This window comes from Mastomys coucha, unplaced genomic scaffold (assembly GCF_008632895.1).
Source record: "Mastomys coucha isolate ucsf_1 unplaced genomic scaffold, UCSF_Mcou_1 pScaffold5, whole genome shotgun sequence".
NCBI lineage: Eukaryota > Metazoa > Chordata > Mammalia > Rodentia > Muridae > Mastomys > Mastomys coucha.
The window spans coordinates 105064974-105092165 of record NW_022196911.1 but is presented as its reverse complement, the minus strand read 5'-3'; the positions used below and the strand labels follow the sequence as shown (position 1 = coordinate 105092165).

Here is a 27192-nt window from a genome sequence, read left to right as displayed (position 1 = left end):
TGGCTGTCCTGGAACTCACTCTGTAGACCAGGCTGGTCTCGAACTCAGAAATCTGCCTGCCTCTGTCTTTCAAGTGCTGGGATTAAAGGCATGCACCACCACTGTCCTGCAGAATTGAGGATTAAACCCAGGACTTGGTACAAACCAGGCAAGCACTCCACCTACCGAGCTGGTCTCCCTCTTTCTCTCCCTCCCACCTACCAAGCTGATCTCCCTCTTTCTCTCCCTCCCACCTACGGAGCTGGTCTCCCTCTCTCTCCCTCCCTCTCTCTTTCTCTCAACCATCCTTTCCCCTTCTAGAAGAAACCATGGCTTCCTAATAACTCAGATGTTGGATGTGGCACATTCCTGGGCTCAACTCCGGCCTCCAGCCACCTGAAAAAGCTTATTCCAAAGTCATTTTTCCCCCTTCTCAAGTCCCTGGCCCACGCCTTTTAGGTGAAAACCTTGGCTCACATGTATTTCTTTGTCTTCCACAACCGTCTCATTCATTCATGGGCCACAGAGCCGTGGAATCAGTCATCCACTTTCCATTTACAGAGAAACCTTTCTCTCCCTGGAGACCTGGACCAGTTACAGGGCTACTTCAGGCATCCCTAAGCTCTCCTCAGCCTCCGGCCTCTTGTCTCCTTTCTCCTGTCCACCTACGTTGCTGCCAGACTGGGCTCATAACAGCTTCTCATGGAGTCATTTCTCATTTAAGGATCCTTTCCTTAATTGCCCCTGTCGCTTATAAAACCTGAACTTTTCCCTCAACCACATGGGCAATGCAATACAGTGGAAAAGGCAGAAGTGAGTGACTGAGAACACAGGAGTTCCACAGCTGCTTTTACCACATATTAGGTAAGTGGCCTTGGGCACATTTCCAGACTTCTCTTTGCTCTAGCTTTCTCGTATATAAATAATAATTACGAAATTGGAGATTAGCACAAAGTATAAATAACCTTCATTTACTTAAAGATTATTAAATGCTAGACTTCTAAAAATGGGTCATCTCATTTAATTTTTTTTTATATGTGTACATGAAAGTTCATGTGTATGGGGGTGCATGTGTATAGGTGCATGTGTGAATGCAGGTAGAACCCACAGGAAAGCCTCAAGTGTCATTACATTTGGTTGGTTGGTTGGTTGGTTGGTTGGTTTTGAGACAAAGTCTCTGATTGGTTTGGAACTCACAGTAGCTAGATCAGAGTCCTGGGATCTGTCTGCCTCTGCCTCACCAGCCATGGGATCGCATGGGCATGCCACTGCATCTGGCATTTTTGATGAGTCCTGTGGATGGAGCCCAGGTCCTCTAAGTACTTTACCAAGTAAGCGAACTGCCAAGGCCCCTCTCTATTTTCGGAGATCAGGATTTACCATGAAGTCCGTGGTGTTGGCCTTGACGTTTCAGGCCTCTTGCCTCAGGGATTACAGATGTGCTACAACTAGCTTGTTTCATCTGCATGTTCTTCCAATTCTTCCAGTAAATTATTTTTACATTTGTTTATTAGTTAGTGTGTGTGTGTGTGTGTGTGTGTGTGTGTGTGTGTATAGGTATACTAGATCAGAAGACAAGTTATAAGACTCGGGTCTCTCCTACCATGTGAATTCCAGAGATTGAATTAGGGTTGTCAGGCTTGGTGGCACTGACACTCTATCCACTGAGTGCCACTGGTGGCACTCTATCCACTGAGTTCTCTCCTCCAGATTTTAATAGGAGGAAACCTGGACTCAAGAGGAGCTAAGGAACCTACCTTGTTCTGGGTCCTTAAAGGACCCGTGTGACAGCTCTGACCTGGACAGAAACCTATCAGTTATTCCATCCTCTTTGTCTTCTGTCATGTGACAGATGGGCGCTGTTTACCTTTTATGTTTTACTTTATCTTCCCCAGTGGATCTTGGTTGGCAAGGTGGTGTTCATCCTTGCATGGCTCCTCTAACCGAGTCTCAGGTCTGGAAAGATGGGACCCTCAGCAAAGGTCTGCGGAATATTTAAACATTTGAGGAAATTATTCAAGTTTTGAAGAGTCGAGCTCAAGCTGCAGTTAGAGGTGTTATCACAAGCAGAGCTACAATGACACTGGGAGAGGGAGATAAGGCCAATTAATCTTTTTTTTCTATCAATAAGAAGGCAGAGCGTGAACATGATATGGTTTTAGGCAAGGTTTCTAACAGCAGGGGCCAGCAGTGGGAGGGCCACTTAGGTTTGTTATCTTAATTGGCCTATTTAAAAAAAGATTTGGGGCATTATAAAGAAAATTTGCCTTTGAAGGTGTATAGACTTAAAATTTCGTGTATACACACACACACACACACACACACACACACACACACACAGAATGAGAGAGAATTGAAATGAGATCACAGAAAGCAAATTTAAAGAAAACCCTTACTATACCCAATTTACATGCTAGCAGCTTCCAGATTCACATGCTCAAATGCATAAACAAAAATGCTGGAGATGGTGAGATAATGCAAGTGGGAACTTTGTCAGAGAAAGGTTCCCTGACACTGCGGGAACTGTCACTCTAGGCAGCCAACTGCTACCAGAGATCCTTAACTCAGGAGTGGCAGGTGGAGACACGACAGGGCAACACTGCCAGGCTTCACACCATCACCATGGTGGCCTTCTTGGATAAATATTTTTCTTACAGACACAATGGTAACTGATGGGCCAAGCGACCAGTTCTGGAGAGGGTTTCCCACACAGCTGTGACACTGTGACATTGGGAAACATTGAGGTGTTCGAGGGAAACCAGGCAAGGACCAGTTTACATGCAACCTGAGAAGCAATATCAGTGTTGATGGCAGGCAAATGACTGCCTCTGTCATCTGGCATGGAGCAAAACTGGGAGACTCGGAGAACCAGAGAAATCTTGGTGCATCTCAACACATTTACTTACAAAGGGTCTCAGAACCCTTCACTGTCCTGCCAGGAAAAGATTCCCTCTTCCAAAGGCAGGGGCGATTTTTTTCCTCCCTATTTTCCCTTTCATCCCCAAATTCTCCAGCTTCACTTATTAACTATAGTGAAACCAACCCTTTGATGTTCTCAGAGCTTTAGTAGGTTGTCTTTTCAACCAGGAACCATCCAATGGTCTGGAGCATCGGGGAAGACGGAGGAGTTAGACATCAGAGGCAGCCTGCCCCTTGTACTTGGCTCTGTTTACATATTTACACTCATTCCCCACCCGGGCTCAGCAGAGAGGTCAGATACAGGAGAGGGGCCCAGCAGCACAAGCCGAGATAGCTCCATTGCAGTGGGGAGAAAGCTAACGGGGCCATTAGGAGGCTGATTCATTTGTTTATCTAGAGGATTATGTTCAATTTAGCTGAGTAGTTTTTAAGTTCCAGGATTCAGGAAATTTCCCACTCAGTCTCATCAAACCCACACCCTTCCCTGTGCCTGAGGATTCCCTGGGAGGAAGGGAAAACCCTCCCAAGTAGAAGGAGTGGGCTCTGGCAGATCCTTACAGTAGGAGTGGGCTCTGGCAGATCCTTACAGTAGTACACTTGTTAAGATGACTACAACACACATCCTTACAGTAGTACACTTGCTAAGATGACTACAACACGCAGTGCATAACGGACAGGGGGTGGGGACTGAACTATGGTTGCTTCCATCTTAGAAAAGACCCACGGAAGAAAAAAATTATGACCTTACTGAATATTCCTAACTCAGGGCTTCCCAGAATGCACTTCTAAATCCTCAATTTAACCTGTGACTGTAGACAACTAACACAGATCAACAGGATATTTAAACAGGAAGGCACTTAAAAAAAAAAAACCAACTAATCAATTTGTTTGGGATTTCTCTCATCAATATCTCATAGAACTCTATAATAAAAGACATCAATATCTCATAGAAATCTATAATAAAAGACATCAATATCTCATAGAAATCTATAATAAAAGACATCAATATCTCATAGAAATCTATAATAAAATACAAAGTCTCAGCAGAAGCTTATACCAAAATCTAAATAAAAAGGAACAATTATGTGGGTTAAATCATCTTGGGGAATTTCAGGTTAAAGGGAGTTAAACACTTTTTTGTTTATTTGTTGTTGTTTTTAACCAAAGGTTATGGCAGGGTCAAGGTGTGCAGGGGCTCTGACTTTGCTGGAGTTCTGCCCTTTACACTAGAGTCTGCCAGGACCCCACACAGGTAGAACTGTTGCTGGTGTCAGGGCCTAGAGTTTATGTGGCTTCTCATGTCTATGTCTGGCCTCTTGCTCCCTTAGAAGGGCTCTAACCAGCTGCCTCACCCAGCTTCTTGAATCTGAGGAAGCACTGTGGCTCGCACTCATGACTGCCCTCCAAGCCTCATCGGATGGCACTCTTGTGAACCCACATGAGAGCAGCCTGCCTGCAGGGGGATTACACACTAATGCTGAGGTTACTAGACTTGGGATTACTCTGTTGTTATCCATACAGTTGATAATCAGAAACCAGTCAGCGGCCAGATGATCAGGGAAAGGCCAGGAATCCTCACGTGAAGAATGCAGCGAGTCACAACGGTCGGAAGCACGTCACAATTGTCAGAACGGGACAGCGGAACATTCTAACATAAGTCACACCAAAGCGACCTTGATGGACACTGGTTTGAGAGACACTACTTTGTGTTTTATTTCTGTTTTTGTTTGAGACAGGTTCTCTTTGTGGAGTGCTGGCTGCCCTGGAACTCACTCTGTAGACCAGGCTGGTCTAGATCTCACAGAGATCTCCCAAGTGCTGGGACTAAAGGTGTATACTGTCATGCCCTGCTAGTCTGAGAAACACCAAATGAAAGGGTTGACGTGATATCACTGGAAATCGTAGTCACATGGGATGCTTTGCCTTAGATAGAGAAGTGAGTGAGGCCCACGTAGGTGAAGAGAATCACCAAAGAGACAGATTGCAGACACCACCTATGTGCTAAATTCCTTTCCTAGCTAAAGGGATAGAGTGTGGGCAAAGTGGCTTTATCCTTTCAGTCAGTCAGATGAAGCCAGGGTCTCACCAGGTAGCCCTGCTCTGTTCCATGATGACCTTTGTGCACCTTGCCACGCTCTACTGGACCTTTTCAAGACAGGATTTTTCTGTGTAGCCCTGGCTGTCCTGGAATTCACTCTGTAGACAAGGCTGGCCTAGAACTCAGAAATCTGCCTACCTCTGCTTCCCAAGTGCTGGGATTAAAGGCATGTGCCATCACTGCCAGACCAGACCTCATCTTAAATTGCAGACTCCCAAAGAGGCGATCAGACTGTCTGTTGGCCTCAAGTCTAGACTAAGCTGTCTTTTCTCAATGATAACACCTACAGCAACAGTTAGGTCTCCAATGTAAAGATGTTTGCCCAGGGGAAAGCTTAACTTAGAACTGAGATGGCTAGGGCTAGAGGTTTCAGCTGCCATGGATCCTGGGGAGGGAACCAGCATTAAGACTTCTTTGGTTTCATGACACTGATTTCACTTCTTTTCCTCTGTATGAGGCAAAAGGTATGACCTGAAGTCTGATTCTGTTTTTGAAACAATACAGTGAAGAAGGTTAATGCTCACTCACCCTGTCAAAATCTGGAGCGCACCACTTCACTCCTCAAACATCATTGTGAGCCTCTGCCACAGCTTCCTAACGAAGCCTCTAAAGCTAGGACCACTCTGAGAGTTGAAAAAGTTTTGTCTAATTATCTCCTTCCCTACTTTGAATTGGCCAACCACGTATCTTCTCCTGGTTTTATCAAAGCGGCTGCCAGCACAAAAGCACATCCAAATTTAAGCAGGCTTTAGTTAGCAGACTTAAAATTGATCATGCATTTTAGTTTCAGTAACTTGCAATTTCTATACCCTTTGATAATTCACTTTAAAGAGCAAACTGTCTTTAATGACAAGGCTTAAAAGAGGCGACCTTTCTGAACAAAATATGAAAGCTCAGAAGACAGAGTTCTTTTGAGGAAACTGAATTCAAATGACCTTGTGTTCTGAAACTTTTCTCACAGCATTTTTGATGTTTTACCTTTCCGTTCACCCTTAGACAGAGAGCCCAGGCGCCGCTGCCTTTCCTGGCTGGTGATGCACTTCAATGAGGATGCTGTTAATTGTTAATTCAAATTCCCAGTTCCTTCCTTCTGCACTTTTCTCCACAGCCTCCTTTAATGAGGTTGCTCGCCATTATAAGCTCATGGCAGTTGCTGAAGACTCACTGTTAATATGCAGCATTTCTAGAATGAGCTCAGCTTATGAGCCATTCCCTTCCGGCCACCTTGCCGCCAATGCTTTTGTGCAGTCTATGAAACGAGCCTGCCCTCTGTTCCCTCTGTCTTAGACTTCCTCTTTCTCCACTGTCTCCCTTGATGGCTGTCCTCTGAACAGGGAGGTTGCAGAACCAGGGTCAGACTCCCAAAAGGTCTCCCAGCTGGCGACCTAGAAACCCAGTGACAGGAACTGTGATCCATGCCAGGTGCCTGAGCTGCCAACTGCCCTGTGGCTTCCCTGACTCCTGCAGAACAGCTAGCACTCACACTCAGACACAGCATCTGGGGGGCGGAGCTTTCCTTCTCTGAGAGTTCCAAATGCCTCATCAGCCACCACCTGCTGACAATTATGTGTTGGGATAGGAAAGGCACAAGTCGGGGCTCAAGCATGGCGGCCAACAAGGATACCCAGCGATGTTAACTAAACTAGTCACTCATGATGAACAACCGAAAGGACGAACTCTTAGATGATGTTATAACGAGCTGCAGTGTTTATCATTTATTTCCTGAGCATCCGCTTTCTGTCTCAGTAGTCACCTATATGCTCAGTGATCAGCTCAGTGAGGAATTCCAAACATGCCAAAAGCCAGTTTTCTTTCCTGTCCTTTATCAGAGAATGTTTGCAAAACCACTAATGTCAGCTCCTCATGCCCATCACATCCAATCAAAAGTGATACCCAGACACTCGGTGCACTGTATGGGAAATGGGATCTGGGTAATGTCAGAGGTTCACCAGTGTTTGTAATTTCATAACCCTTGAAATAAGGAAAGGAAAGAAGAGCAGGCAAGTTTCCAAAACTCCTACTGATATTTACTCATGGAAAACAAATATTCTTGAGTGGGAGTTCCAATACCAGCAAACAAAACAACTCATAAAGCATTTTCATTTCATGCCGCTAATAACCTTGAAGTCGTTTGACCTCAGCCTGCTTTCATGGTCCCCTCAGAAGCATACAGCCTTCTTTGTCCCAAGTGCTAAGTCTCTATTTGAGTTTCAACTGTCCTCATTGGTTAGGAGACTTTAATAGCAGCTGCTATGATTTTGCTTAGTGTGAATATTCTTGAAGCCTGTGTGGTCATTCACAGGACACAAGTGTATACTCCTGGAGGAGGGGTTAGGGGAGGAGGACATCTGAGAGGCGCCAGGAGGCTGGTGGCTCCACAAGGATGACAGAGTGCAAGATGCCAGCCTCCTCCTGATGGCTTTGGAAGTGGCTGTAAACCTGGTTTTCTTCTCTTCCCCATGTCTCAGACTAGGTAACAAGAAAGGACAACTGATCCCTGGACAGCAAGCAATGGGCAAATTTGGGCATGGGAAAAAGAAAAGAATGCTGAATAAACATAAATTCTCTCCCCTGTCCCTGTATAGTAAAGGCCAACCCCTCCTACTCCCCACATTTTTAGAGTGTCTCAAAAGCCCCACGGCATACCCCGGGTTCGATCAAATGAAACCAGAGCATCTTTGCATTGCAACTCAGAATTTACTTGTCAAATCAGGGCAAGACTTGATGTGGGAAAAGCAACCCAGGCTTAAACACCATTCATAAGGGCAAGCACACTGCAGACAAACAAGAGCAAGGGACAGGCGTGCTTGCTGGCCCATAGGCTGTGTCCTCAAAATGGCTCAAGGATCATAGACAATCAAAACACCAACCATAAAAAGGACATCAAGAAAGTAACAGGAAACCAGAGCTGCCTGCATGTCATCCCCACCACATACTCCTGCAGCCCCAGGGCCAGACTGGAGACCCAAACAAAAAGCACGACCCAGTCACCTGACGCTGGACAGCCGTTTCATGATGAAGTTATGAACTGATCTTTGACACGGGATGAGGTATTTTCCTCCAAAGCAGAAATTGAGATAATCAGTATTTGTTGGGGGGAAAATACCATGTATATGCCATACTTAGCAGATGAGGTGAGATAAAATGTAGAAAGAAAACAGAATAGTATAAAAATGACATTTTAATATATGAACAATGACCACGGGAGTAACATGAACAGGTTAAGCACTTTGGTATGATACTACAATCGTGATTCTTATCATTCACACCTTTGCAAAGCATCACCAAGGCACACCACAAGCAGAGATCTCCTCCCAACACACGCAGTTTTCAACATGTACTCCAGTCATATGTGGAGTCAGAAAGGAGATGGGAAAACAGAACTTAGGTAGACACAAATAAAGCCAACCAGTGTATGGATGATCCATGTTTTTATGATCTTAATTACATTTAAGCATTAAAAAAAAAAAGCCATTGATCTCACAGTTTACAATATCCGAGTCTTCAAAGCTGCTGGATGACGCCCTCAGTGCAGCCCAGATGGTTTCATGTATGACACTCTACCACGCATGCAGTTACCTGGAAATCAAAAATCCACGTTAGGGTTTTTAGTCAATTGTAAAATGTGTTACAATTCTGAAGGAGTTGGAGGTTCAAAAGGGTATTTGCTATCAAAATTTCATCACATATGCCTATAAGCAACTGATCTTATCATCAGGCACACAGAATCTTTTGAAAAGTAAATGATTCACGAGCTCATTCCTTTTATTTTGATGCCAAGTAAGCAGCCCAGTCTGTGACTGCACTTAAAAGCAAAGCTGCCTGGCTGAACTGGACCATCAGTAAACATCGCCTTGGTTGGTGATATCGCTGGGAACCTTTAGGAAGGTCTCCTGCATCTCACAGCTCTGTACTCTGGGACACTCCATCTCTGTCAATGGTTAACATCACACAGCCATTGACTTATTCTGGTCGGGGAGAACAGTGCCAAACCCCTGGGGCTAAGGGCTTTGAAGATGTGAGCCGTCACAGAGAATTGTGTCTTGCCACAGTCTTACAGGAAGATGATGTCTCTTTCAGTCATCAGTTGGGCTTCAAGACTACACCTTGCCTGACTGCCCAGGTGAGGTCCCTACCTACTCGCCGCACCCTGAAATTCCGAATCTTGTTCTGATGAATCTAAGCCTGGTGATTAAAGAGGTGGGTGACTTCTCAAAGACAAGCTGTTCATTAAAAATGTCTTCTTTTTAAGGCTTATCTTGTGTCTAGACAGTTCAGTGAGGACTTGCAGGTCAAGGCAAAGGAATCCAGGGCTACACAGCACAAATTAACCAGGTGTGTCATTCACCGCTCATACCTTCTGCTTTGGTAGGTGGTCAGTTCTTCTTGAAGGATAGATGCCCTCTTTTGCAGAAAGTTGACCTAGAAAGACATCTTACATGAGAAAAGGTACGTGAACATCAACACTGCACACACAATACGTTAGGATTTTACTTAAACTCAGACAATCCCTAGGATAACACTTGGAGGAAATGAATATTAATGATGCATTTTCCTACATCTGGTGACATCCTGTCCCTACTGAAAATCCATTCAAGGCCACAGAGCCAACTTCAAGCTGTGTCCTAGAGGCCATCTTGATTGGGTGCCATTCTGTCTCTGGCTCCTTCTTTCCTCATGACCTTCCCACCACTGCCACCTTGTACCATGTCACTCACACTGTCATCCTTGGGCCTGGGCCATTTCTCACTTTGGAACACCTGACTAAAGTCTCTTTGTCCTCTACTGCTGGCTCAAAAGTCAGCCATCCCATTGCTTCCCAACAGCTCACAGTGACCCTGCAGTGTCCCAAGCCTCTGCACCCGGTGCCCTAGACTTTCCTTACACCGCCTGTGGGAATGTTTTCATGGCTGTTCCCAAAGCCCATGAGCTTTTCAGGAGAGGGATGACTCTGTCTATGTCCCAGTCTCCAGTTTCTTTTACAGGGCTGGGCATGTAGCTGGTATGTACTGGCTGTTTAATGAGCGAATGAGTGAGTGAAAAGAAAATTACTGCTTTCTGGAAACCTCAAATCCATCCTGGGGATTCCCTGAGGTTAGACACTGGGTTTGGGAGTGGAAAGAGCCCGAGCTTTTCCTGGAATTAAGCCAACTTGACTTCCATCCCTGGCTTGGTTTCTAAGGCTCTAGGAAGGTTACAGAGCTCTTGCTGTGTCATCTGTGAAATGGGCTTCATGACAGTTGCTTCCTAGGGTTAGGAGTTGTGAGCTGTGCCTCACTGCAAATGCTCAGCACAGACTTCACAGTAGGTGCCACCATGGAGTGGAGGAGGGCTGGTGAACAGAAGCTGTTGCCAGGCATGATTTCTTCAATGAGATCTTTATAGTACATGTGACTACTTTGTAGTATAAATGTCTATGGGGTCACCGACACCTATAGATCAGGCATCGATTCAAAACACCTTATCCAATCACATAAAAGCAGTTTGGGGACAGCTTAACTATGGTTCAATGTAATCAAGAAGCAGTGGCATTTGATCTGTTCAGAATTGTTTACTCTTGGTTCTCTGGTCTGAGCTGAAACCATGGCAACGGCTGGTTCTGAAGCATAGTTATGCAAGAGTACAGCTGGTAGAACCAAAAACCCTGCTTCAAAGAGAGGAAAACACAGCCTGCCCAAGTGGACGTGTGTCACAGCGGCCCTGGGCTTGCTTGCTTAGAGGCGACCTGCTCTTCAAGTTCTCTGAGTGCTCAAATGACCCACAGGACAATTGATAATTTTGACAGATGCAAGGATCATACTGCTTAAACCTCCTTCCCCCACCCTGCATTGCAATCGATTGGAATTCCAACAATTTTCAAAAACACAGGCACCTGTGCTTTCAAACTAAATCTGCCCACTCTAAGGCTGACTCCTCCGTGCAGCTGCCAACTCTAAAGGCCCCATGCAGCTGGCAGCACTCTCTCTCTGGGTCAACATCCAGTTCCAGGAGCTTGAAGCAGCTTTTATTACAGTGAAATGATACGAACGATAACAGAAGCGATGCAGGTGGGTATTGGATTTCTCCCCTCCCCCACACCTCCAAAATAAGACTCTCCGCTGAGGGTGCCAGGCCCTCGAGGTTCACCCCACGGACACTCTCCCATGAAGCTGATGGGTAGACCACACCTCAGCGCTGCCCTTGCACTGGGCTCTGCCCCATCCTTTGTTCTCATATGCAGAGGCAAGCACAGCAGAGCCTAGGAGCAGCCTGCGAAGCACTGGTGGCTTTTCACTGCAGCCGCTATTGAGGGAGGTGGAGAAGAATCGGCTCCAATTTGCTTCAGGTTGGCAGGATGGCTCAAGTCTGGGGAGCTGAGGCAGGGCTGACAGGAGCTGGAGCCAGCCTGTGATTCCTCATTAACTTTAGGTTGGTCTGCCCAAACAAACTTCATAGTGTTTTTTTTTTTCTCCCCCTACTATGTAGTTGTAGCTGGCCAGAAACTTGCTATGTAGACCAATCTAGCCTTGAACTCACAGAGATCCACCTGCCTCTGTCTCCTACTGCTGGGATTAAAGGTGTGCCCCGCCATGCTTGGCTCCATACAGTCATTTTACATATTATAAACATTCAATGTGAGCTTTTACACTGGTTATCTTATTATTTAATGAGCAGCTGCTCTGTACCAGGCACAGTTCTTAGCCTTCAGAGTGCAGACACTCCTCCCCAGTGGAACCATTAACATAAATTTGAATATCTTAAGTTTCCCTGAGTGTTGGAAATGGCACTAGGAAGATTACTCACCTAGGAACTGTAAACTCATAGGTATTTAGATGTGGTGGCACACACCCTTAATCCCAGCACTAGGAAGGCAGAGGCAGACAGATCTTTGTGAGTTTGAGGTCAGCCTGGTCAACATAGTGAGTTCCAGAATAATCAGCGCTATGTAGAGACATTTTATAAACAAATGAATAAACAAAAAACCACCCCAAAACAACAAACACACACCTGCAAACACAAAAATACATAAAATCCTCACTACGTGGTGGGGCACGCCTTTAATCTCAGTGCCGAGGAGGCAAAGGAAGCTCAAGGCCAGACTGGTCTACAGAGTGAGTTCCAGGCCGGGCAAAACCCCCACCAAAAACAAAACCAAACCTCTTAAAGCCACGCTCAGTACAGACACATGCTGGGTACTTCATCTGTTTGTTTTGAGAAAGGATTTTCCTATGCAGTCCAGGCTGGCCCTGAATTTGTGATCCTCCTGCCTCAGATCCCAAGTGTTCATTTCTCACCTTACATTGTAAGAACCACATACTTCAGTAAGAAACATTAAATTTAATTGTTTGAATATCTTAATGATATTTTGCCCTGGCCTTAAAATGGATACCTTTGAAAACCATGTAATTTGGGAAGTGTTCCTAGATTAATGGCACCGTTGTCCCACTTTAGCATAGCAAGGGGCCAGTAGTCTCCCACAGGTCTATGACATTCTGGACCCTGAACTTCGAAGAGAGGGTGAAATTGCACTGGGCCATACCTGGACCAGTTTCGGGGACTCAGCAGCTCATGCTGGTGATGGGAAAAGTGGGAATCACAGTGATTCCTGCTAGCGAGGCAGTAGCAGGCTTTCTGCAAGCTCTTGCTCAGAATGTGGCCCATCGACACCTTAGACTCCTCTGCTCTAGGAGTTACCTGCGACTTTAGGGACGATATGGTGTCCTCGAGCTCTTGTCTTAGAGATGCTGGCATTAATCCTTTGAATTTTGCTTCATATTCTTGTCGTATGTACATTATCTAAAATGGAAAAAAAATACCTTTTATACCCCAGAAATGTCTGTTTTGAATTTAAGAAATTCTTGAAAAATATCTATTCACCCCCAAAGTTTTCTATATTTATTGTCAGAAAGCATCTAATACCATGACATAGAAATAAAGAATTTTATACATTCATAAGTTGCCCAGCTTGAGCATGTGCTTCTGGTACCGCTGGGCCATAGAATAATACTTTTTCTTTTAAACTCCCTCTTCACTGAGATTGCTCGTTTCGGCTCTTGCATCCAACCAAGATTCAGTTCCCAGGGTGGACTTACTACTGCCTAGAGCTCCAGTTACTGTGCATCTGACACCCTCCTCTGACCTCCACAGGGACCAGGCATGCACATGGCGCATACACCTAGCATGAAGGCAAAACACTCATACATAAAATAAAAACAAATAAATCTTAAAAAATAAAAAGCAAATCCCTGTTAACATAATTTTCAGTATTTTGTTAAGTAAAATATCATTCTTTTATCTCTGCTTACAGGGCATGCCACTGTGCCAACTCTGAGGCCTTTTCTGCACCAGGATGACAGGACTAAACTGTGGTTGGGGACAACTCATAGCATGCCTTTGGTTTGATTGACATTCTCGCAGATTACTGGAGGATTCATATGGTGCTGAGGATGCCAACACTGGGGGTCTACACAGCTGTGTCCCCAAGCCTCCAACATGGTAGACTGGTGGTGTGCCTATCACTGGGCACTGGTGGCCCTGTCTTTAAGATCTAAAGGATATCTAAAGGATAAGTGAGAGTTGTGGAAGTGACACCTTTGGAAGATTTGCATGGGTATTACATGAATGTGCATGGGTAATACATGAATGTGCGTAGGTAATACATGAATGTGCATGGGTATTACATGAATGTGCATGGGTAATACATGAATGTGCATGGGTAATACATGAATGTGCATGGGTATTACATGAATGTGCATGGGTAATACATGAATGTGCATGGGTATTACATGAATGTGCATGGGTATTACATGAATGTGCATGGGTAATACATGAATGTGCATGGGTATTACATGAATGTGCATGGGTAATACATGAATGTGCATGTACAAATAGCAGTGGCTTCCTACAGCTCATTTCCTGAACCATAAGATGTAACAATTACTTTAAAGACTGACTATATGCATTACGTGTGAGTTAACATAATCTAAAGCTGAATTGTACTTTATTATAGCCACAGTTTAGCAAATGAAGAAATGCATTAGGGAAATGCATACAACTGGATTCAGGTGGGCAGGGCAGGCCTACAGCCTTGCTGGGATTAATTTAGAATCACTGTCTTGTACGAATCCTAACTCTTCTTCCACTAAACTGAATTAAGGAACAGATGTGTTACGGTGATTCTTTTCTTTACCTACTTAAATCCCATGGCAACTGAGCTAGAGCAAAGCTTTTTTTTTTTTTTTTTTTTTTGGTTTTTCGAGACAGGATTTCTCTGTGTAGCCCTGGCTGTCCTAGAACTCACTCTGTAGACCAGGCTGGCCTCGAACTCAGAAATCTGCCTGCCTCTGCCTCCCAAGTGCTGGGATTAAAGGCATGGGTCACCACTACCCAGTGAGTGAAGCTTTTTAACCTGTGGTTTGTGGTCCCAGATGAGATTGTGGAAAACAAACAAACAAACAAACAAACCAAAATCTGACAAAAGTAAAATTAAAATCAAGCAGTCTAAGGTGTTTTGAATGGCACTTGCCTGTGTTCTGTCTCTTGACTTCCTGCAGACACACTGCACGTCACTGCAGCATTTCTAATGAACAGAGTCTAAGACATGCTGGCTCAGAGTCAAGGTTAGTCTATGCAGTGTTTTCACTGCATACACAGTTTTCTGCTCATATGGAAATGTAATGGTTTAATTACAGAAAACAAAGACTTTTAGTATTTTATTATTGTCATTCCTCAGCATGTATTAGGTTAGTATCTTTAAAAACATTATTTTTAAAAATATACTTTAAAGGTTAATTTTTATTTATGTGCAAGTGTGTGTCTGTGTGAGTATATATCACTTGTATGTGGGTACCCATGAAGGTCAGAAGATGACACTTGACACCTGGAGTTGGAGTTGGAGTTGCAGATCTACAAAACATGGAATCTGCAAACTGAACTCGGTCATCTGGAAGAGTATCAGTGATTTAACCTCTCAAACATGTCTCTAACCCCACAGATTCTCATGTGTAAGTATGGCGGGAACATGCCATAGCCTCTCAAACATGTCTCTAACCCCACAGATTCTCTCATGTGTAAGTGTGGCGGGAACATGGCATGTTTCATATGGTCAGAGGACAGCTTTGCAGAGTTGATCCTCTCCTTTCATCTTGACATGGAACCAGAGGCTGCCATGGTAACTGCCATTAGCCTTCACCTGCTAAACCATGTCATCTGCCTGGATTGTCATACTTTTTTTTGTTTTGTTTTGTTTTTTGAGACAGGGTTTCTCTGTATAACCCTGGCTGTCCTGGAACTCACTCTGTAGACCAGGCTGGCCTCGAACTCAGAAATCTGCCTGCCTCTGCCTCCCAAGTGCCGGGATTAAAAGCATGCATCACCACCGCCTGGCTGGATTGTTATACTTTAAACTGTCTTGTGTTACAATGTTTGATCTTAAAAACTGTTGAGTTGTTGACTTTCATAAAAATTCATTAACAAATTTTGTTTTAGGATTAAAATAGAACTTCCAGCAATTTCTGATATGGTGATAAATATACATCAATCAGTTTTTATTGTGTATTTATTCAAAGGAGAATTCTCATTATTGACTATTATAAAGTAAAAAAATGATAGACTTTGAAAAATACTGAGAATTTTCTACATCATTCTGTATCAAATATTTAGCAAATATTTAATTATGTAAAAGTAAATAACCACATTTTTTTCATTAGTATATAAAACTGCTTTTGTCTTTAGTAAGTGGTAAAATTACATATATACCAAAGACTTGCTTTAAAGTAAATTTATTTTGGATTTAATATTGGTAAATGTTTAATTTGTATATCTATTTTGCATATCTATATAACTAGTACTATATAAAATATCTCAGGTAAAAAGGGTTGTAAGGCAAAAGAATAAAAGTTTAGAACATAAGTTTCTTTAAAGAATTATATTGGGGCTGGGGAGATGGCTCAGTGGTTAAGAGCACTGACTGCTGTTCCAGCGGTCCTGAGTTCAAGTCCCCAACAACCACAGGGTAGCTCACACCATCTGTAATGAGATCCGATGCCTTTTTCTGGTGTGTCTGAAGACAGCTACAGTGTACTCATATAAATGAAAAATATATAAATAATATTTAAAAAAGAATTATGTTATTTCTATTTGTATGTGAGTGTGCATGCATGCATATGTATATGAACATATGTGTCCAGGGGAAAAACGAAATAAATACTTTATAAACCATGTCTTTAGGATGGCATTTGCTGAGACTTCTTAGGCTATATGCTGATTAATAGTTTTCATCAACACCTGAAATTTTGTGCTTCTGCTTTTAAACTGGACTCAAATGCTTTATTTTGTGCATCTCTGTTAAGGTCTGCCTCCTTACTAGGATATTTGAAGGGCAACTTAGCTGGGTATAAAAATACTTCACTTCTTTCTTTCTGAACTCTGGACCATTTCACTATTTCCCCTCACCCCCACTTCATCTTTCTTTTTTAAAATTCAGTGTGTGAGATTTTTCTTCTTTTTAAATTTATATTTATTTATTTGTTCATATTCCAAAGACATTTTTCAATTTTTAGTGATTATCTATGCATTTCTGTATACTGCAACTTTTTCATACTCTGTCTTACAATTTCAGTGACTGAGTGAATTAAAAAGAACTCCTAGAAAAATGTAAAATTTCCTCACTTAAGAGTGAGACTTCCCTTGTGTTTCATGTCAGAGTTTTTTCTTTTTCCTCATTTATTTGTTTGTTTATTTATTTATTTATTTATTTATTTAATGTATGTGAGTACACTGTAGCTGTCTTCAGACGTACCAGAAGAGGGCATCAGATCCCATTACAGATGATTGTGAGTCACCATGTGGTTTCTGGGAATTGAACTCAGGACCTCTGGAAGAGCAGTCAGTGTGGGAAGTGGTAGCATACGCCTTTAATCCCAGCACTTGGGAGGAAGAGGCAGGTTGATTTCTGTGTTCGAGGCCAGCCTGGTCTACAGAGTGAGTTCCAGAACAGCCAGGGTTATATAGAGAAATCCTGTCTGGAAAAATCACACAGATACACAGACACACACACACACACACACACACACACACACACACACACACACACGGACAAAAGAATGAGACTTCCAGTTAGGAAAAATATTACTGCTTTGCATTTGGAAGTCCCAATCCTGAATCGAAAAATCATTATATCAAGCAGAATCTTGTTACTTTAATAAAATCATGAAAAAACTTTGGCCAATATGCTTTTTTTCTATTTATAAGGTCACCAATATTGAATATGTATATTCTATGTCAGATATAATGCTAAGTGCTCAATGAGGAGCTCATAATTCTGTTGACCAAATGAAACATACTAAGTATGAAGGGTAAGTGATCATTTGAACTCAGGCTCTATGAATTTTAGGCATATTTCTTTTAAATTTTATTTTATTTTGTTTGATACAAGGATCTCCCTGTGTGACTCATAAATAAAAATATATAAATAGTATTTTAAAAAAGAATTAATTGGAGCTTACTTTGTAGATCATGCTGGCCTCTGACTTATAGAGACTGGCCTGCCTCTGCCTCCTGAGTGCTGGAATTAAAGGCATGCATATAAGCCCAGTCCAGACACATATTTTTTATATACTCTGCTCTATAGTTTAAGAAATCACTTCCAATGTTAAAATATTCCTTGTACCAACAAAGAGAAAGGAAGCCACAGCCTCCTAGAAGAGCTCCCTCCATTACACACCTCTGTCTTTCCTAGAAGAGCTCCCTCCATTACACACTTCTGCCTTTCCTAGAATAGCTCCCTCCATTACACACTTCTGTCTTTCCTAGAAGAGCTCCCTCCATTACACACTTCTGCCTTTCCTAGCACAGGAGGGGCAGGCATGCACAACTGATACTCTCCCAGTATCCACATAAGAAAGATTTATTTTTATTTTATGCGTATGACTGTTTTGTCTGTATGTATAATGAACATCTGTGTATCATATGTGTGCCTGGGGCTTGTGTAGGCCAAACAAGGGCATTATATCCCCTGGAACTGAAAGATGGCTATGAGTTGCCATGTGGGTACTAGGAACTAAACTCAGGTCTTCTGGAAAAGCGGCCAGTGCTCTAACCACTGATAAAACTCTTTTCTGTCACTCCCCTTAACTGTCCTATTGTTTTAAAAATTTAACATGCTAAAGATTTAAACATAAGACAAAAATCTATATAAATGTACTGTACTTATTAATCTAAAACAAGAGATTTATAAATCTCCCCAAATACACATTTAAAGCCAATGAAGTACTTATTTGTTACAAGGCATAGGTACTCTTGCTGTTGTTGCTCTTCTATATGTTTCTTTTTCTTTCTTTTTTCTTTAAAAAAAAAGATTTTGTTTATGTCTATGTGTATGAATGTTTGTGAGCATGCATATCTATGCCTCATGTGCATGCAGCGTCTTAGGAGGCCACAAGAAGGTGTTAGATTCTCTGGAACTAGTGTTACAGATTGCTGTGAGCTAAGACATGGGTGCTGGGAATCAAACCTGGGTCCTCTGGAAGAGCAGCCAGTGCTCTTAACCACTGAACTATCTCTCTAACCTCCGTATGTTTCTTGAGGAAAATAGAGCATCTTGGGAAAGCCTTGCCAAGCAAAGGGCTGATGAAGGCCGATAAAGACTGGTTTGGGGAATGGATATATGAAGGGCCATGACTTCCTGCACACCTGGAATTGAGCTAAAGTGGTCTGATGTAGAACAGGACCTGTTTCCTGGTGCCACTCCCTTAGCTGTTCCTTGGAATACTGGCCACAAAGAACAAAGCAAACTAGGCTAATGCCACTTTTATGTGGTATAAGCTTTAGAATCTGCTCTCTGGTAACTGGGTATAGCATAGAAGCACACTGGACAGGAGTTCTTGGCTCAGCCAGCCACCATTGGACCGCCAGAGTAATGGAAGAATGAGCGCTCCTGGCCAGTGACTGGCAGAGAGGAAGCTGCCGCTGACCCAGCTTCTCACCATTGGACTTGCCCAGCACTGTGGAGGTAGGCAGTGCCTTCTTTATTCTTTTCCCTGGTACTGTAGTGGCCTTTTAACTAAGTTTTCACTCAGCCTCTTATCTTGCAATGCCCGTTGGTGTCTTCTTTCATCTCTTTGTAACTTATCTCTGCTCTAGCACAGCTAAGCTGTGAATGAGACATACCCCCACCTCTACCCAGGATAGGTTCTAGTTTCATTTATGTTGTGATTAAAATCTCTGATCCTATAAACAAATAATCAAATAACAAACTAAAACCAAGTTTAAAAAAAATCCAACAATTCAGGGTAGAAAGGACATATCTTAGCTCATAGTTCCAGGGGATAGTTCATTGTGGGGGAAGTCAGTGTTGCAGGAACTTAAAAAACAAATAGTCAGTTACAACACATCCATAGTCAAGAGCAGAGAGAAAAGAGTGCAATCATATTCTTTTGCTTACTTGTGCTCAGCCCACTTTTCCCACTCTCATACAAGTCAAGAAGTTATGTATAGGGAATGGTGCCACCCACTGTGGGCTGGTTCTTTCCATATCAGTCAACCTGATTAAGACAATCCTCCACAGACATGCCCAACAGACCAACTTGCGATCCTTCACTGAGACTCTGTTCTCAGATGATTCTAAGTTGTGCCAAGTTTAGAATGAAAGCTAAATACTTCAATGCATTTGATGTGAAGTAATGATGGGAAATAAACATCACCTATAGACCAACCATGAGGCATCAAGCGCTGCTACAGTACTCTCCTCTTCTTTCTGCCTCCTGACATTTCTTCCAGTGTTGATTATAGGATAAACTAGCCTTACAATAGACTAAGAAGCAAGAGAAGGTAGAACTGCTCTAATCAAAGGGCTTGGTGGACATACAGTTCTTTGATGAAAGGATAAAATTGGCACATGTAATTCATATAGTATGGGTTAATGGGATGCCTCAGTGGGTCAAGGTATTTGCCACCAAGTCTGATGACTTGAGTTAATCCCCATGACCATATATTGCAGAGAGAACAGATTCCTGGCAAATTGTTCTCTAATCTCCACATGTATGGTTTGGTGTGCCCTGCCCACACCAATAAATAACATCTAAAAATGATTAAAATCACTAGTAAAGGATCCTATTGCACAAATGAGTAACTATTCTAAGCACCAAAACATTGGAAGGCTGGTTTATTTGAAGAACTCTGGAAGGGAGTTTCCAGGGCTGTCAGGCCATTTCTGTCTTACCCTCCACTCCCAGCAGTCTCAAAAAGCAGCAAGTATAATCATCTGTTCTACAATTTTTAACCACATCACTAGGCTAGTGAAAGCCTAGCTTCCCTTGGCCACTCATTCACCTTTCCACTTTTCTTCCTCTGACTTCCTCTATCAAAGTCCAGTTGGAAACCCAAAAAACCATAACCAGCAATGGCATGGTGAAACCTGGCTATGCCACAGCAGCCTGGCCTTCCTTCCAAGGCATGACACCAGCAAGAATTTGTTAATCTTCATAAAGGACTATGGAGACAGGGTATCCCCAACTAGAGTACAATGTTAACACTGAAACTTGGAGAGGAGATAGGGGAAATGCAGGACTCCATTGATAATTTTTTTTCATCTCTCTGTCTCCACTGGTACCATCTTAGTCTGGAATGCATGCATCTTTTTGTTTTGTTTTGTTTTGTTTTGTTTTTTTGAGACAGGGTTTCTCTGTATAGCCCTGGATGTCCTGAAACTCACTCTGTAGACCAGGCTGGCCTTGAACTCAGAAATCTGCCTGCCTCTGCCCCCAAGTGCTGGGCTTAAAGGCGTGCGCCACTACTGCCCAGCTGAGTGTATGCATCTTACACTGCAATATTTAGGTTTGCTTTTTAAGTAGACTCAAATTTCGAGTCTTTTCTGCCAAGGCCTTGTGCCTGAGGCCCTGCCCACTCTCACTGGTACCCTGTAAGCCTTGTGCCTGAGGCCCTGCCCACTCTCACTAGTTAGTACCCTGCAAGCCTTGTGCCTGAGGCCCCACCCACTCTCACTGGTACCCTGCAAGCCTTGCTCTGAGGCCCCGCCCACTCTCACTGGTACCCTGCAGGCCTTGCTCTGAGTAGCTGCTTTGCTTACATTCCTTCAGCTGGTCAAGTGCCCTGTGCTTTTACCCAACAGGCTTTTATAATTCTTCTTCCTTTTTACTAAAAGTGATTTTTATTTTCTATCCTTAATTAAAAAACAATGAATTAACTAGTGTGTGTATGTGCTTGCATGCAGGTGCCATAGAACAAAGGTGGTGTTCAGAGGACCGCTCTTAAGAGTTAGCTCCTTCTTTCTTCCCACCCTGGTTGAGGCAGTCAGTATTGCTACTTCTGCTCTTGTGCTGTCCCGGGCTTGCTTGTCTGTAATTGGGGGATTCTGTCTCTGTCTCCCTTCTCAAAGTAGGCGTGCTGGGATTACAGATGTGGACCAATGCATTAGGCGTCTATTTTTTTAGCGTGAGTACAGGGGATTGAACTCTGGTCATCAGGTTTGTGTTGCTAGTACATTTACTCACTGAGCCATCTCCGTAGCTCTAAACTCTTTCTTACTTCATGGAAGTTTACCACTGTATCCATCCACACCTCTGGATCCCAAGGCTTCCTGTTTTAGGTTAGTGATAAGCTGTGGGGGCTGGAAGTCAGAGGTCAGAGGCTGCATTGCCTAGTGCCTGGAGAGGGTCTCCTTGGTGAGGTCTTTCTTTGCTGTGTACATACAGTGAGCTCTTGTCTCTTCCTCTTCTGTAACATAGGCCCTAATCCTGACTTAAAGCTCCCAAAGGTCCCACCTGCAGATTCTCTGAGGACGGACAGAGGACTCACCACATGAGTTGGGCTGTGAGTTGTGTAAGTAGGCATTCAGACCACATGGACAGACTGTCTTAGGTCTCTGCCCACAACTTGGGTCTGTAAGTGGGAAACCATTACTTGATGCCACATGACTGGATTTAAGGTAAGGATGTGAGCTTAAAACTCCATCTCTGGATTGGATTTCTACCAATTAGAAACATAGGGAGGCCTAGGGAACAGGACTGCTGTTTTTAGTCATTGTGGACAGATTTGCTCATGAGCCTGTCCTTGGCTTATTGGAAGGCTGTAAAGCAAATGGACCATGACTGGTGTGTGAAACACAGTGGGAGTAGAAGATGAAGAGGAGAGTTTGGCTCACAATATATACTGTGCTTTTAAAGAGAGGGGCATGGGTGAGCACTGTGGTGGGTGGGGCTTCTTTGGGGTTTTGAAAGGCATGTCAGAAGACATAGGCATGATCAGGGCACAGGAGGGGATGTTAGCTACCTGCTATTGGGGATAATGTAAACAGAATGCAGAGGGTTTTGCTTTTGTATAACAAAAAAGTTTTGCATTGGCGAAAGGAGTGAGAATTTAGAACTTACATGTCTGACTTTCTGGTTTGAAGAATAAAAATGAAAGAAAACAGTGTAAAAGATGATGCAAAAAAAAAATCTGCAGTACAGTGGACCAAATGCAATGCCTTCTATGAATGCCATCATTATCGGGGTTAAGGTGTGCTGTGTTGCCACGGCAACTGCCAAGGAAGATCCAGTTTAGAAAGGGTGCTTGCTCTCTTTGCAGCACAGCTCATATGGTTTGAATCTCAAATAGAAAGTGAAAACGTAAAAGAACCATAATTTTCATAACAACCTTTAAATATTCATCCCCTTTCTTCAGTATAACTTCTCTTGGCTCTTTGTTTTAAAGGCTGTCTCCCTGCCTCAGAGTACAGCTTGCTGGAAGTCCTCCTTTGTCTGAGCTGATGGACCAGTTTCCAGCAGGAGGAAGGGAAGTAGTTCCTGGTTAGCCCAGACACTCCATAGCCCTACAGACCAGCCAGTGTCTGCAGAGCTAAGCAGCTGCTAACCGCAGTACTTGAAGGTAGCATGGAATAGTATTAGGAAATGGTGACTTTTCCAGTGTTCTGGTCCTGTGGAAAGAGCGGTGGCTTCAAAGTAACAGAACCATTTGGACCTAGTGCTTTGATTACTGCTAAATGCTCTAAGTCAAATGATTCTCTAACATTAAAAAGGAAATAGAGGCCTGTTGAGGCTATTTAGGATGATAACACTCTTAGGAAAAATGTGAGAGCGGCAAGATGCTTACAGAGAAAATGACTAGTAAGTGCTCAGCCTGCTCGTGAGCCAAAGATTCAAACACATAAGAAACACTGAGGGTGTGAAATATTATACACGAGTACTAAAATGTGAGGCAGTTACATATAAGCTGTATACCTGGCAGCATCACCGAGTGCTTGCACATGGCTGTGTGGCTCCTGAAGCTGCTGGCAGCATCTCACCTGGTGAGCAACAGGGACACACTATGTTGCCGTACACTTACCAGTCCTCTAGTAACTGGAATTCATCTTTCTTCTCTGTCCCACCCAAGGTTGGAGTGAAGAATGTGACAGGACCTAAGTCAATCATGATGTCACAAATGACTGATCATCAAGGCTTTGGCACATGATTCTGGTACCCAAACTCATGAATAGCACAATGCATCGGCTCTCTGACCTCATCCACCAGCCTTTTCTCCCAGGGGATGTTGGTCATGTTATTGCTATCTTGCTATAGTGGAGCGAAAACGAGACCAGCAGTAAAGCCACTCCAGGTGAGGATGAGCAGGGACTGGAGTGAAAGCCTAGCCCTTTAACAGGATGTTCCTCAAATTAGCATTTTTCTGAGATACTCTAGTTTTTGTCAGTTGTGATCATAATAGTCTAGATCAAAACAATGCAGAACAAGCAAAATATTAACTTGCATGATGCATGTTGCATTCATTAGACCAAAGGTCTGTGAACCTCAGGTTGTGAGTTTACCTGTGTGGTAGTGTGGCATGCCTGTCATTGAAGCCTCAAGAGGTGATAAGAGCCTCAAGACTAAGGCTTTGAAGTCAGTCTGGGCTATATAGAGAGACCCGTCTTAACAAATACATAAAAGTCAAAAACTCAAACAAACTCATTTGAGCTGAAACCAAAACAAAACTCCAGTCTGCAGACCAAGTTGGCTACCTGCCAGTTTTGTAAATAAAGTTTTACTGGAACACAGGCTGTTTCTGAGTGACCACGGCAGAATTTAATAGTCACGGCAGGATCCCTATGGCTCCTAAGCTTGAAAATTTTTGCAACTTGGCTCTTTACACAAAATTGGCTACTCCCTAAACTGTATGAACTGTTAGTGGTGCAGGGTAGAGGTTCTGTTAATTTTGCTGATGGCTGAAGCCCCAGGCTTAGCGTGGTGCCTGGCATATGGTGGCAACTCAATAAATATTTGCTGCTGAATGAATCCAAATCTCAGTTCCCACAACTGCTGGTGTTAAGTCAGTCTTTATCTTAAAATGACAGGATTCTCAGCAAGTCTAGAGTAAATTAATCACAAAAGCTTTCCCTAAATACAAGAGTAGGTTCTTTCATCATGGAATTGCAGTTCTTAATCAGCACAGTGGCTATTAATAAGTAGGCCAGCTTCAAAGCTGAGAAAGTTGGAGGCAAACACCCTGGCCCACGGAGTGCTGAGATCAAAAGGGATCTTGGAGATTCACGGGAAGGGAAGGCGGGAGTTGGTTTCATCCACACTGCTTCCTTCCACCCGGCCTCGCCTTCACTACTATCAGACTTTCTACAGAGGGATGACAGGAAATGACCCAGGCCTCTTTCTTCTGTAACAAAATGCCAGATCTTTTCTGCCTAGAATTCTTTCTTTCTGTTCTCATTTCTCATGTTTCTCTTCCTAATAATATCACTCTCAATGTCTCTTCTTTGCCTACATTGGCATGTCCTGTGAGCACGTCCCTCCCTCTATGAAAGTCTAGCTTAGGTCTTAAAGACCCTGGCTATGCACAGGAGTTCTATTTGCAGAGGAAATGAGAGAGGATGATGTATGGAGGCTGAGAGGTAGATACTAAAGGGCATGCTGGAGGTAGACACTGAAAGTCATGCTGGGAGGTAGACACTGAAGGGCATGCTGGGAGGTAGACACTGAAGGGCATGCTGGGAGGTAGACATCGAAGGGCATGCTAGGAGATAGACACTGAAGGGCATGCTGGGAGGTAGACACTGAAGGGCATGCTGGGAGGTAGACACTGAAGGGCATGCTGGGAGGTAGACACTGAAGGGCATGCAGGGAAGTGGACACTGAAGGGTTTGTATACCTGGAGAGTAGAGTCTACATGAGCCAGAGGTCAGTGATCTCTCAATTTTATAAAGCACAGCTCAGAAAAGACTTGGGAATAATGAAATTTGGAGGAGGGACACGGTGACTTTTACTTCTATTTACAAGGTTTGAACTTCTTAAGAGAGTGCTAGTTCTATCTGGTCGAGACTAGACTTCCTGTTAAGGTAGTTTCTATTACCTAAAACCTAAAAGCAAATGGCGGGTAGACAAAGGAAGACTCCTCAAGTTCATAAATGACTTTTAGTAAAGAACCCTGAAAGACTTTCAGGCTAAAGGTGGTATTCAGTGTGGTGGAGGGGAGCTTGGAATTCTATTGACTCTTCGGCACTGAAGTAAGGTCAGAACACTCGACATACAGTAAATGTGCAAGAGGGTAAATGGCTGAACAAAATCATGGTTGAGTAAGTATGTGGGATCTTGGAATTGTAATGGGCAGTAAAAGTCATGCCAACACGATTAGATTTAATGAAGCAAGAGAAAGTTTAGAAAGTGAAGGAAAACCATATTCACAAATATTTGATCCATGCCAGATACTATAGGAAGCACCTGACATTCTGTCTTTCCCATACTGTAAAAAATACTTCTAAATCTTTGCATAAAATCTGAAAGGTAAGATGTCATTACAGCCAACAAGGAAATGGCTCACAGTGGTAGCTAACTGCTAGGAGAGGAATAACACTAGATATCTAACCCCACACTGTCTCCTGTAACTGGAAAGGAGGGAGGGAAAAAGATGAAACTAGAATTATAGCAAACACATCGCATGAGAAGACTAGCCTGGGATACCAGGGGTAGCTGCTACTGTGATCTAAGAAGGTGAGGTATCCCCCTGAGATGTCACCTCTGAGGTCGCAGAGTAGAAGCTAACAGTGGGCTTTGAGAACAGAATGAGGGAGTGAAAGGAGAGTGTCTAGACCGCACCTACTATAGGACAGAAGGGTAAGTAGATGAAGTTGGCCTGGAAATGGGTGGAAGAATGACATATGTGGGGCTGTCTTACCTTCGTGTGATGCACCAGAAACATGGTCATGAGGAAGTGTGAGCGCGGGGCATGGGGAAAGCCAGAAGTAGAGACCTAACAACTACAAGCTAGAAGAGGGAGTTGAAGTTGAGAATAGAAGGGCTCTCTGAATGAGGAAGGGCAACATAGAACTCCACTGAGACATCTGTATTTAGGATGGAGGAGAGGAGAACAGAGAGAGACTAGGAAGGCTACAGAGGAAAGATGGGTCTATGCATCTAGCCAGTGAAGTGCATGGCTTGGGGTCTCATAAAAGACAGGAGCAGGCAGGTGGCAGATGCAACTGAGAGGTCAAGAAGAAGCAAAAAACCAAAACAAAGCCAAAGATAGCAAACAACAAACACAACAAAACCCAAAACAAAATCCTGGGGATTGTCTATCATGTGCCTTGAAAGTCACTACCACAGAAGAAACAGTGACCCAGGGGGCATATTGATTACTCACAGGAGACCTTGCTGAGCAGTGCTACTAGAAATAAAGGGAGTTTAAAATGGGATCAGTCTTGATAAATATAAGATTTCCTGTTGTGAAGCAAAAATTAAAATAAAAGGTCCATGTCTAAATGCTAGCCAACTTTCATTCAGTATACTTGATTTAGTCAGAGATTTTTGGCCTGATTTAAAGGCATTTTTCAAGAGGCAATCTATGACTGCTCTTTCTTTTCTGCATATTTAAATTCTTGAAAGTTATAAAGAAGTTAAACCTCTCCCTCAAATTACCAATTATCTCCTTATGTTTGAGAAGGCACATCTTTGCCCAATGTGATATCCTATACAAAACACAAAACAAGAATACAAAGGCAGCCATTGATTCCCTGATGCACCCAGGACTTATTTAGGCAGCTCCAATTAACATTAATGAGGATTTTGTGCAGGAATCCCTTTCCTTCCTCACTACAGAAACAGAAACTCACACCTCACAGCAGCACACTTCAACAAACCACTGTAGACAGTCACTGGATAAAGTCACAGACCACTGTAGACGGTCACTGGATAAAGTCACAGACCACTGTAGACGGT

At 43.3% G+C, this 27192-nt stretch overlaps 1 protein-coding gene across 16 annotated transcripts in view; it reads right to left on the bottom strand.

The window, feature by feature from the left end:
* The window catches only part of Cep112 (centrosomal protein 112), a 507666-nt gene that overhangs the window by 60008 nt on the left and 420466 nt on the right, over positions 1-27192 (bottom strand). For 12 of the 16 annotated variants that reach the window (XM_031350526.1, XM_031350520.1, XM_031350523.1 and 9 more), the window contains 3 exons: positions 12671-12772; positions 9354-9418; positions 8160-8575 (listed from right to left, as the gene is read on the bottom strand). In XM_031350526.1, coding sequence (XP_031206386.1) covers positions 8572-8575; positions 9354-9418; positions 12671-12772 — 171 coding nt within the window. In that variant the 3' untranslated portion in view covers positions 8160-8571. Of the gene's footprint in view, positions 1-1846; positions 1964-8159; positions 8576-9353; positions 9419-12670; positions 12773-27192 lie in introns of those variants that run through there. The other 4 variants (XR_004113081.1, XR_004113080.1, XR_004113082.1 and 1 more) reach the window with 2 other exon arrangements.